The following is a 12,500-nucleotide window of genomic DNA, read 5'->3' on the forward strand; positions in this document are numbered from 1 at the left end:
GCTCACGTGCACTAACACGCACTGAAAGGCACGCTCACATGCACTAACACGCACTGAAAGTCACGCTCACATGCACTAACACGTACTGAAAGGCACGCTCATGTGCACTAACACGCACTGAAAGTCACGCTCACATGCACTAACACGCACTGAAAGTCACGCTCACATGCACTAACACGCACTGAAAGTCACGCTCACATGCACTAACACGCACTGAAAGGCACGCTCACGTGCACTAACACGCACTGAAAGGCACGCTCACATGCACTAACACGCACTGAAAGGCACGCGGCCGGGCGGCTATGTGAACAAAGAGAGGAGAAGCTCTGATAACAACACAGAGAGACTTCATCCTCTGCTCAGGTAGACGTTACTGCTCTATATCTTCACAGAGATGATCGTTGAAGATGAGATATTAATGATCTGAATGTTAAATAGAGAACCTTTAAAACAAGTCAGTTCAGGGGAACTTTGAATGAAGGCTTCTGGATTCTTTGCAGCATGTCATTGTCAGAACATGAGAGAACAGACTGATTGACGGTGATCTTTCCTACGCTGTGACCAGAGCGTGAGGACTTCACTCCTCTGGCTCTCTACATTATGGGTTCGGTTCTTCCTGCAACACCTCCCCTCAGTGAGTCCGCTTCCTGCCATGAGTCTGTTCAGTTGATACGGACCTCAGCCAGCTGCGACGGCAGCGGTATGCATTCATTAAAACGGCCGCTGCTCTGACCGTCCCGATACGTTGATCTGACTGTTTCACCATCTACAGTTAGTGACACTACAGTGATACTGTGAACTTCAAGCCGACGGACGGAGAAGAAGAAGAAGAAGAAGAAGTGGGATGTATCACCGCTCGTTGCTTGCAGATGTTAATTATGTTTGTGTGCATACCTGTAGTCCACATCTGATCAATGAGGGCCCAGGTTAGGGTTCAGGTAACCTGGAGCGTGGTCGTCTGGGAGCAGCGTCATTAAAGAAACTATTTTGAAAGTTCGAGATGACAGGAAGCGGTCTTGAGAACTTCCTCTTTTGATTTGATCCACTGATCTACTGCGTGACTGAATAAAATCTACACACCAATGAGCTGCAAGGCGTCGTCAAACACGCCTCGTCAAACCCAATCACAGGCGCCGATGATCGCAGGTCCACGTCACCATCGCGTAGAACACGTCACCCAACCCAAAGCAGAAGAACCTCACCGAGCCGTCTGCGTGAGCACCGACCGTTCAGCCGGTAGCAAACACCTTCTTGCTCACTCAGTGGGCAGCTTACATCATCACTTTGTTTTACCTTTTTTTTTAACTGCAACAGCGAGCCGGCATCGTGTGATTTGTCCCGTTTCAGAGAAGCACCACTGTCTGTCCTCTCCCCCCCTCAGAGGACAGCCCTCTACCGCTAACTCTCCAGAGCACCGCGGCTGACTGCGTGTTTTGAACTCTTGTTCGCGTTCGGCCCTCGAGCTGGATTTCCTTTCTGAAACGGATCCTGTGATTTTAAATAAACAGTCATTAGCTCCTCTGTCTCCCGGGAAACCAAAGCTAATTGCAGAGTAATGAGAGCGTTCGTCTGACGGAGCATGAAGGAACACACTCCCACGCACGAGCGCAAGAGGTGCTTCCACACTCGTGTATCGAAAAACACCATAATTAACGCACACGACATGCAGGAGGAGTAAATGAGGAGTCAAGCAACAGTTATCTCAAACAACAGGACCCGACCTCTCGAGACACCATAAGACACCAGAACCACAAAGACTCAAAGACTCAAAGGTTTCGTAGAAAAAGAGCTGAGAAACAAGAGCTGCTACAGCAGTCCTCCGTTAGTCCTCTATACGTCCTCAATCACTGGCTCCAACGTAGCTCAACCACGTCACGTGTTACACTACAACCCAACCTTTAAACTTGAAATAATGCCTTTCATGTCTGAAAGACGTGGAGTATGGAGGTTTGTTGAAAGGCGACCTCTCAGCTGTATTGAACTGAATGAAGAAGCAGCTGAAGGGTCTAGTTAGTCGCATGCAGCTGAATAATACCCATAATGCATGATGGATGTGGAACATTTAAGGCTTTTCTGAAAAGCTGACGCTAAACTGCATCGCCGGCTTTAATGTGGAACGTTGGTAGGTTATGAAGGAGCATGAATTAAGAATGCAGTGAGCAGTATGAATGGATGGGAAAGGGATGAAAGGTGCAAAACACAGAGTGAGTTGAAACGGGTGTTTTGGAGCAAGGGTGTTAAAGAGCGCACCTGCGCTGAGCAGAAGGTATCCGTGTTGGAATATGGATGAATCATCAGCTGAGGGCTGAGCTCTGACACAAGTTGAACTGTGAACACTTTCATTTTGAAAAGCCAGATCCATCTCTAGCTTCCTGTGTGTGCTTTTATTTAGAAAATAAAACAAGCCTCATCCTGAGCTTCCTGATCGGAGGAGAAGGTTTAATGAAGCTTAACACAGTTGTGTCTCTTGTGGTCTCTAAAGGGCCTTTTACCTCCACAAAGGTCTGGTCTCAGTTAACATGAGGTCCTATGGGGCGTCCTTTTGATTCCACAGCGACGTTGTATGAATGAGTTCTCTCACATTTTGACCTGAAATGATGTCTGAAGAGTGAAGATTGTGGGAATGGAGGCGGGAAGATTACAACAAAAAAATAAAATAAGTTAGAATCAGATTTGAAAGACATGCAGGAAGTATGAAAGATTTGGAACATTTCAAGTTTGAACGGAGCTTCTGCTGGAAGGTAGGATTCAGTTTAAAAGGCACGAAAAATGTGTCAAATTTGAACATCCATGCATGTGATTTCACAAAAAATGTTGAGTATATCTGAAAGTAGGAAATGAGAAAAGTAAGAGTGGGCGTGTCCTAATTGAGTTTAATCTGAATCAGAATCAGAATCAATATAAAAGCTCCGTTCCCTGTTATTTAAGATGAGAAAGTTTGTTTTTCACCAAACAGCAACATTAACTTTTCACTTTTATGATCTGGGGATCGTTACTCTTCTGCTCCTTATCTGTTCACCTCTCTGACCGCTTGTTTTTCATTACTAAATGATTGCTTATTTAATAAATTCACAACAGCATTAGAATGTATTTATATATTAGATATAACTAAATATTGTTTCTAGAGTTACAAAACAACAAAGTCACGAAATAAACTCAATAATATCTCATAAGTAAAGTTTATCAAGAATGAAGAACAGACATCAGTCAGTATCAGTCATTCCTCCTGTCCTCTGTCCTCCCTCTGCTGTCCTCCTGTCATCCTCCCTCTGCTGTCCTCCTGTCATCCTCCCTCTGCTGTCCCCCTCCCTCTGCTGTCCTCCTCTCTCTGCTGTCCTCTGTCCTCCTGTCCTCCTCCCTCTGCTGTCCTCTGTCCTGTCCTTCTCCCTCTGCTGTCCTCCTGTCCTCTGTCCTCCTCCCTCTGCTGTCCTTTCCCCCTCCCTCTGCTGTCCTCTGTCTTCTTCTTTGTCTCAGGCAGCAGAGATAAACCAGAACAGACTGAGATAAAGAGTAAACTAGAGACGGACCGTTTGTGTTTCAGCTTGTTGTAACAACGTGCTAACAGCCTAGCTAGCGCTCTGTGCTCGTGTAAAGGTAGCGGTGGAGGATGAGAGACGGAGGACAGAGCAGATGGACACATGTTCCTCTGTTGTTTACATGTTGAACAGATGTTTTCATAAAGTAAAGTCTTTTTAGTCCCAGAGGTTGTACTACAACAGTACCGAGCAGAGCTGTCGTAGTTATCTTCACATATAATATATTACACCAAAACATGAACCAAAACAGACAAAAGAATATATGGTACCCCCCCGATTGATATATATATATATATATATATATATATATATATATATATATATATATATATATATATATATATATATATCATGTACATGTAGTAGTATTACATACTGCACTTTATTATTGTCTGACATCATTAAACGTTTTCACACGCACACACACACACACACACACACACACACACACACACACACACACACACACACACACACACACTTCACTCTGTTACCTGTAGGAACCGATGTGTCGTCCACAGGCAGGTAGCACTGAGCGCTGAGGGACACCTGATGGTCGTAGATATCTGCTGCCCCCTACACACACACACACACACACACACACACACACACACACACACACACACACACACACACACACACACACACACACACACACACACACACACAAAGTAAACCTTTTTACTGTTTTGAATTATGTTTTCATATCTCTGCTATTTTTGAATGTGTCTTTCTTGTATGAGAAATACATCTTAATGAACATCATCCTTCCTCACCTCACTGTCATCTTAAATCTCCTTCACTCTACTCTAAAGATGATGTCATGATTAATGTATTCACACAGCTGGTGATGAGCTCTTACCTGTCCCGTCAGGTTGAAGTAGGCGTGGTTGGTGAGGTTGATGGGGGTGGTTTTGGTAGACCGGGCTTGGTATTCAGCAGTTAGTGTTTCCCCCTGAACACACAATTTACATTTTACTGGACTGGCCTCTGAAAACTTGATTGACAAGTAGAATCCACTTCATGTCGTGGCTGAAAAACGGGCTTTTTGTGCTGCTGTTGGCGAAGCGGTAAAAAAGCTCTGATTCACTGCAGCAGGGTCTGACAGCGTGCTACGCTCAGTCCTGGTTCTGGTTCTCCTGTGCTTCCCTTCCCTCCAGCGGGCTCAGCAATCCAGCCTGGGCCTCCAGCAGCGTGGTGCTCCTGGAGAAGGAGGAGAAGCTCTGCTGGGATGCATTGGCTGCAGAGCTGTGGAGCTGTGACCCAGGTGGTCTTACCTGTAGGGTGTAGGTGACAGAGACCTGGACCTCTCCAGGATAACCCTGGTCTCCATCTGGACTGGTGAGACTCAGCTGTACACCACCGTCCACTGCTGTAGCAAGCCAGATAGCCTGAAGAGACAAACACCCCGTTAAGACTGTGACAGTGATCACACAGAGGGAGAGCGCTGTGGATACGTTGGACTAGTATTAACGCTGGAGTGAGAGACTTTTACATATTAAGGAACGCCCGATTCATTCGAGCCCTTCACATAATGCAGATTAAGCCCATCGCCGCTAGAGAAAGCTCTCCGTAGTCTCCGCAGCATACTGGATTCCTGGTGTTCACATTTATCATTTTTGATGGTTTACAGATTTGTTGTTTTATAATCAAACAACAAAGGGATCTGTATCTGTTCATATGAATCATCAACGATCAATAATTAATATCAGCAGCAAAGAATCATGATCAGGATATCTAAAAGTTCTATTTCAACATAACCTTACTGTATCTGTTCATGTTCTCTTACTGTCAGACAGCTACAGAGGAATAGTGGGTCGAGTTCAGACACTTTGAGTCTCTTCAAACCTTCATGTTCCTGGTAAACCCTCTGGTCTTCATCCACTCAGCCCTTTAAGCCTCCTACCAGCTCATGCATTCACTGTGCCCGTAGTCTTACCTTGTTGAAGCCCCGCAGTCCTCCATGCAGCGCATTGGGTCCATTGTTGACGTCCAGGCGATACTCTTTCCCCTCCACCACAAAGCGGCCCAGTGCGATCCTGTTGGCCACGCGGCCCACCACGGCCCCCAGGTAGCGCTTATCTGACACGTAGCCTGAAAACACAACACACCGTGTTCTTCTTCACCCTCACCAAGGCCATGCGTGGTGCTCCTCACTTACTCTGAGCTCTTTCTGGAAACATCTCCCACTATTGTTCTATCAAATGCACCTTGATGAAATATTATTCTCAGCACAAATGACAATATCTGAACTGACTGATGAGTTTCGTTGTATCTTTTCACGATGACAATAAACATCCGTATCCTTATTTCTGAAAGAATAAACTACAGTAATACTGAAAGAATAAACTACAGTAATTAATAATAAACTACAGTAATACTGAAAGAATAAACCACAGTAATACTGAAAGAATAAACTACAGTAATACTGAAAGAATAAACCACAGTAATACTGAAAGAATAAACCACAGTAATACTGAAAGAATAAACTACAGTAATACTGAAAGAATAAACCACAGTAATACTGAAAGAATAAACTACAGTAATACTGAAAGAATAAACTACAGTAATTAATAATAAACTACAGTAATACTGAAAGAATAAACCACAGTAATACTGAAAGAATAAACCACAGTAATACTGAAAGAATAAACTACAGTAATACTGAAAGAATAAACCACAGTAATACTGAAAGAATAAACCACAGTAATACTGAAAGAATAAACTACAGTAATACTGAAAGAATAAACCACAGTAATACTGAAAGAATAAACCACAGTAATACTGAAAGAAAAAACCACAGTAATACTGAAATTACATCTAAGTCTCCTTACTATACCTTCCAGGTCATCGTAGCCCAGGACCACGTCTTCCATCTTTCCATCCCTCCCTCTGCTGCACACGGACCTGATGATGGCACCCAGGGTCAGGACCTCCACGCGCACCAGAGAGGACCGGAGGACCCACAGGTCCACGGGGCCCAGCCCGACCACCTGTCCCCACTGCTGACGGCTCACCTCAGTCATCCTGAACCTCACAACCACAAGCACACCGTCACCTTCACACCCTCCAGCTAAAGCTACATCTGCATCCGTCGTGCACCTCTGGAGTTTTGTAACTGCAGCCAAATCAAAGTGTTTCTATTCAACCTTTGTTTCTTTATAATGAATTTAATAATGAACCTGTTTCCTTACTGGTCTTGTATAAAGACAATAAAGTAGGTCATGAATATGAGATGTGAGTTTCCAGATAGTGAAGGTTAGTTTCTACAGTCTATGGTCATATCTCTGAGTTACACTCGTTGTCTTTCTGATTCTTCAGATCACTTTGCGCGCCCTCTGGTGTTCAGGAGCAGAACTGCACAGTGCAAAGTTCATGTCGGAGCTCATAACTTCTAATCAGGACCATTTCATGCTGGCGTTTAGTTTAGAGACTCTGTGACGTTATGAACACATACTACAACAATATACTACTACCACTACTACTACTACTACTACTACTACTACTACTACTACTACTACTAGTACTATTACTACGCGTGTTCTTAGAGCCGTACCACAGACGGTTAAACCCTCACAGCAGACCTTGGTGAGTCAGCTGCCTGCTGACCGTCGTTCACTACAGAGAGCGTGAACTTCGTGTCGAGTCCGTTCTTGGTAATCTACACATTTGACAAACGGTTGATTCTGCTCACGCTCCACCCGTCGCTCACCTCAGGACGGTTTAGTCGATCGAGTCACGTGACGACGCGGATGGAGCAACAGGATGGACTCGTGTCGGCGGATCGCAAAACCCCTCCACGATGAGAAGGGTGCATACCGCCACCTACTGCACCGGGTGTGAAGCGTTCTTCTGACTGGAAACAACACAACTCAAACTGTCTCTAGTGTTCCTGTTGCTCTTAGTAATTATTTAGGATACTGTGTACTTTCTCAACAGATGTAAGATGAAGTTCTGATACTATTTCCTTTCTTTCTTCGTCATACCTCTTGCTATCTGGTAGTACATGTTGTTATTACAGTGTTTGTCCAGTTGGGTGCTTGCTTATTATTACTGTAGAGTGTTTTGGTTTAATCCTTAATGTCCTATTCTCCATCCTTGGGCTCCCGTTCCATATTCCACCAACACCTGCATGTTTCTGAATGCTGTACCGATGTCTCATGAACGCCCACTCTTTCTTCTTCTCTGCTGGGTAAATGCACAGCTGGACTGCTGCTGAGAATGTCTTTTCCTCACAGCGTTTCCTTGACCTCGATGGAAAACGTCATGAGGTTTGGGAAAGATCACAAGGATTTAGGAAAAGACAACTGCTCTTCCACAGTGCTATGTTATTATGGGTTAGGGTCATATTTCAACACTGCTCCCAGAAGATCACACACACCAAAGCTCATGTGCAATATTAATGACACTGTTAAATATCAATATTTCCTGTGTGCAATGATGTGATTTCAACTGTTATTTTACTGTTTAATTATGTATTAAAGGGCTGTCTTTATTTCTTCTTCTTCTTCTTCTTCTACAGCTCTGTCCCCTTGCACTGCAAATATTTATACTTATGTCATGTCAAACGTGGACACCCCGTGGTAAAAGTATCACTTCATGACTAAGGTTGAAATTAGAAAAAAAAGGAATAAAGAATGCTTTTGTCTTTACACCGTGGGCCCGGCGGAGTAAAGACATGACCTTTAGACCAGTACTGCTATCACCAAACTAATTCCTTTTTTTTTTCAAAGTCATTTCTGCTCATGCAGATATGCCAGCAACCATCATCTCACGATCTCATCTCATCAAACAAACATTTAGAAATGAATAGAAATAATGGAAGAATCACAGTAAACAACAGAATTCAGTGAATTAGCGTCCAAACACATTCGAGATGCTTCCACACTTTTCAAGTGAGTTAGGTGATTAATCAGCATCATTTAGGCATATGATCTCTGGAGGTTGGTAAGTATGCTAATCCACCATCTGTATTCATTATTGACCATTATTATTGACTTGGCTTTTCACCTGTAAATGCTTTGTGAATGGGACTGCTGGACTTCTTAAACAGAATTCCTTGGAGTTGAGGAGAGGTCACCCCGGGGTTTCCCTGTAGTGTCAAATGAAAGCATCAAAATGCAAAATGCACCAACTTCACCGACAGTCTACCGAATTATGTAAATTTAAAACTTGCTAGCAAATTGTATCCCGCTTTTGTATTTAATTTTTTTTTTTGCATGTTTTTGCTTTATAAATTTAAATTGCAGTTGGAGAACTTTAAATCAAAGAATGCCTTCCTTACATGGGTGTTAATACGTTATTCATCACTGGCTTAGTGGTTGTTGTTGTTTTTTATCAGCATATTAATCATCCATGAGTCACCCTCACCCTATCATACATGTCAATATATTGACGAGAATAAGTTCAACACATTTCATATTCATTTATTAAATAAAAAATAGACCAATAGACATCTTTTCGGGGAAGACATTGCATGACTTTTTTATTATCTCTCTAGAACATAGTTCAGAAAATGTCAAAAATGCCCTCCCTGAAAAATATACAGATTTGTTCACAGATTTAAAGTGATATCTAGTTATGTATACTGAATATGTCAATACAGATATTACATAAAACATTATAACAGAACTGCTGCTTCATGTCCATTGCCAGATTTTTCACTTTACGTTGTGTAGACCACACATGCTCACCATTTCCTCTGGTTACTCAACTATAAATGCACACTGAATTGCTTAGAACACTGTATATACAATAATGTTGTGCATGTGGCTTCTTCACATTGTGCTTCTAGGATTCCTCCATGAGATGGAGAACCATCAAGTTTGCTGTAGGCTATAACATCAATCAGGAAGCTTTCTTTAGAGAAGTGATATTACTGTTATGCTGGAGCTGCATGGACAGGCAATTGGATAACTGGTCAATTGTTTAGACGGTAGCAAAACAGTTTGTAAAAAACCTTTAATCAATGTCTAACCTTAACTATTAGAGGTCCATGTCTAACCTCAACCATTGGAGGACAATGTCTAACCTCAACCTTTGGAGGACAATGTCTAACCTCAACCGTTGGAGGTCAATATCTAACCTCAACCGTTGGAGGTCAATGTCTAACCTCAACCATTGGAGGACAATGCCTAACCTCAACCGTTGGAGGTCAATGCCTAACCTCAACCGTTGGAGGACAATGTCTAACCTCAACCGTTGGAGGTCAATATCTAACCTCAACCGTTGGAGGTCAATGTCTAACCTCAACCATTGGAGGACAATGCCTAACCTCAACCGTTGGAGGACAATGTCTAACCTCAACCATTGGAGGACAATGCCTAACCTCAACCGTTGGAGGACAATGTCTAACCTCAACTGTTGGAGGACAATGCCTAACCTCAACCGTTGGAGGTCAATGTCTAACCTCAACCGTTGGAGGTCAATGTTTAACCTCAACCATTGGAGGACAATGTCTAACCTCAACCGTTGGAGGTCAATGCCTAACGTCAACCGTTGGAGGTCAATGTCTAACCTCAACCGTTGGTGGTCAATGTCTAACCTTAACCATTAGAGGTCAATGTCTAACCTCAACCGTTGGAGAACAATGCCTAACCTCAACCGTTGGAGGTCAATGTCTAACCTCAACCGTTGGAGGTCAATGTCTAACCTCAACCATTAGAGGTCAATGTCTAACCTCAACCGTTGGAGAACAATGCCTAACCTCAACCGTTGGAAGTCAATGTCTAACCTCAACCATTAGAGGTCAATGTCTAACCTCAACCGTTGGAGAACAATGCCTAACCTCAACCGTTGGAGGTCAATGTCTAACCTCAACCGTTGGAGGTCAATGTCTAACCTCAACCATTGGAGGTCAATGTCTAACCTCAACCATTAGAGGTCAATGTCTAACCTCAACCGTTGGAGAACAATGCCTAACCTCAACCGTTGGAGGTCAATGTCTAACCTCAACCATTAGAGGTCAATGTCTAACCTCAACCGCTGGAGGACAATGCCTAACCTCAACCGTTGGAGGACAATGCCTAACCTCAACCGTTGGAGGACAATGTCTAACCTCAACCGGTGGAGAACAATGCCTAACCTCAACCGGTGGAGGACAATGTCTAACCTCAACCGGTGGAGGACAATGCCTAACCTCAACCGTTAGAGGACAATGTCTAACCTCAACCAGTGGAAGACAATGCCTAACCTCAACCGTTGGAGGACAATGTCTAACCTCAACCGGTGGAGGACAATGCCTAACCTCAACTGTTGGAGGTCAATGTCTAACCTCAACCGTTGGAGGTCAATGCCTAACCTCAACCATTAGAGGACAATGTCTAACCTCAACCGTTGGAGGACAATGTCTAACCTCAACCGTTGGAGGACAATGTCTAACCTCAACCGTTGGAGGACAATGTCTAACCTCAACCGTTGGAGGACAATGTCTAACCTCAACCGTTAGAGGACAATGTCTAACCTCAACCGTTGGAGGTCAATGCCTAACCTCAACCGTTGGAGGTCAATGCCTAACCTCAACCGTTGGAGGACACCTAACCTCAACCATTGGAGGACAATGCCTAACCTCAATCAAAGTCTGCAGGAAGGATTGTACTGTTATTATTACTGTTTGTTGACACTAAATTAGTTGTACTGAAGACACACCCTCTGTGGCCATCACGCCCAAATTAGCAATAAGTAGAAACTAACGCATTAAGTATTTACAAACTGGTTCCTGCCAATAATTTATCTCCCATAGAAAGAGTCTTCTCTTCTCAATATCCCTGCATATCCAGCACAATATGCAGGTTTTTCTAGTATACTGTGAACACGACTTCAGGCTGAGCATAACCAAGTTGGGTTGGGTCATGATGTCACTACTAACCTAAGGCCATGCAGATGTATTACTTGTTATTGTGGCTCCATTAATAGTTCTGTTTAACTCGATTCACAATGACAGTGGTGATTTGCAGCGTGGACGGTATGGTTTACAGCGCTTTGATGGTGGCTGAGCTGGTTGTGTAGGTTTCAGCCGATTAAAAATACCTCAATCTTAAAGTAAATTTTTAAACCAATAAAGATAGCAAGCAAGCCCAAAGCACTGTACATTCAACTTAATATCAACAATCTTAGCCAGCGTTTTTATTTGTAGCTGGAGTCATTCAAATGAATTCATTAAATCAAACACAGACAAATAGAGAGCGAGAGACTAACCTTCATGTGATGTACTTGCAGCTGAGCGCGTACTAAAAGAATAGATATTAGCGTAGAAAGTTTAGGAGCACAATACCAAATGGTCATCATAGGCCTGCACCCCATGAGATGAAATGTTTTCCCCTAGAACTTCTTCCAGTGGAGCCCAAAGAAGGTGACCACACCACAAAAACCACAGGCCGTGACAACTTATTTTGAAAACTAAAGACGAGATTTTCAAAAACAATTTATGTGGATCCATAATCCAAGGAAGCTGAATTCTTCAGATTTTGCAGAACCCCTGACTTTTCCTCTATAATGTCACAACTAACAGCCTTTACACACAGGCGCTGTTAAATGTCAACATATTAACACGAGTACCTTTGCACAGAACACAAATGTTACACGGCAAAACAGGCAGCTGTGTCGGCTCTGAAGAAATGTCTGGCTTCTGGTGAAGAGGATAAACCGCTCTGGCTTGTTTGCATTTCATTAAAGCAGTCACAGTCGACTCGGGCAGAGCGAAGCACAGGATGCAGCGACGGTCTCACAGTCTGCAGCCAGCGAGTCTCTTTTTATGCAGAACGGACATATTAACAAATGTACACTCTAGTGTGCAACATCCCAAACCAGGGTTGAACATTGCACCGTTCAACCCTGACAAAGGCAGCGCAGACCAGACCCACCACTTCTGCTCGACATATACACTGTGTACCTGAGAGAACTCAAAGGAACTCAATGAAACATCTAACAGCAGCCTGCCCAACGCTTCTCTGTGGAAATAGGATC

At 43.4% G+C, this 12,500-nt stretch overlaps 2 protein-coding genes across 7 annotated transcripts in view; both read right to left on the minus strand.

The window, feature by feature from the left end:
• The window catches only part of galm (galactose mutarotase), a 10,914-nt gene extending 3,588 nt beyond the window's left edge, over positions 1-7,326 (minus strand). The window contains exons 1-6 of one of the 6 annotated variants that reach the window (XM_068727834.1): positions 7,249-7,326; positions 6,376-6,563; positions 5,476-5,630; positions 4,814-4,927; positions 4,399-4,491; positions 4,031-4,112 (exon numbers count right to left, since the gene is read on the minus strand). In XM_068727834.1, coding sequence (XP_068583935.1) covers positions 4,031-4,112; positions 4,399-4,491; positions 4,814-4,927; positions 5,476-5,630; positions 6,376-6,562 — 631 coding nt within the window. In that variant the 5' untranslated portion in view covers position 6,563; positions 7,249-7,326. The other 5 variants (XM_068727836.1, XM_068727824.1, XM_068727833.1 and 2 more) reach the window with 5 other exon arrangements.
• Positions 7,327-8,985: 1,659 nt separating this feature from the next.
• si:dkey-191g9.5 (rap1 GTPase-GDP dissociation stimulator 1) overlaps positions 8,986-12,500 on the minus strand; it is a 21,069-nt gene continuing 17,554 nt past the window's right edge. Inside the window, exon 14 of the mRNA XM_068727847.1 lies at positions 8,986-12,500. This exon is cut by the window's right edge and continues 1,210 nt beyond it. The gene's annotated coding sequence lies outside the window, so the exon portion shown is untranslated.

This window comes from Cebidichthys violaceus, unplaced genomic scaffold, assembly GCF_023349555.1.
Source record: "Cebidichthys violaceus isolate CVI_PGR_0920_01 unplaced genomic scaffold, fCebVio1.0.p SCAF_10, whole genome shotgun sequence".
NCBI lineage: Eukaryota > Metazoa > Chordata > Actinopteri > Perciformes > Stichaeidae > Cebidichthys > Cebidichthys violaceus.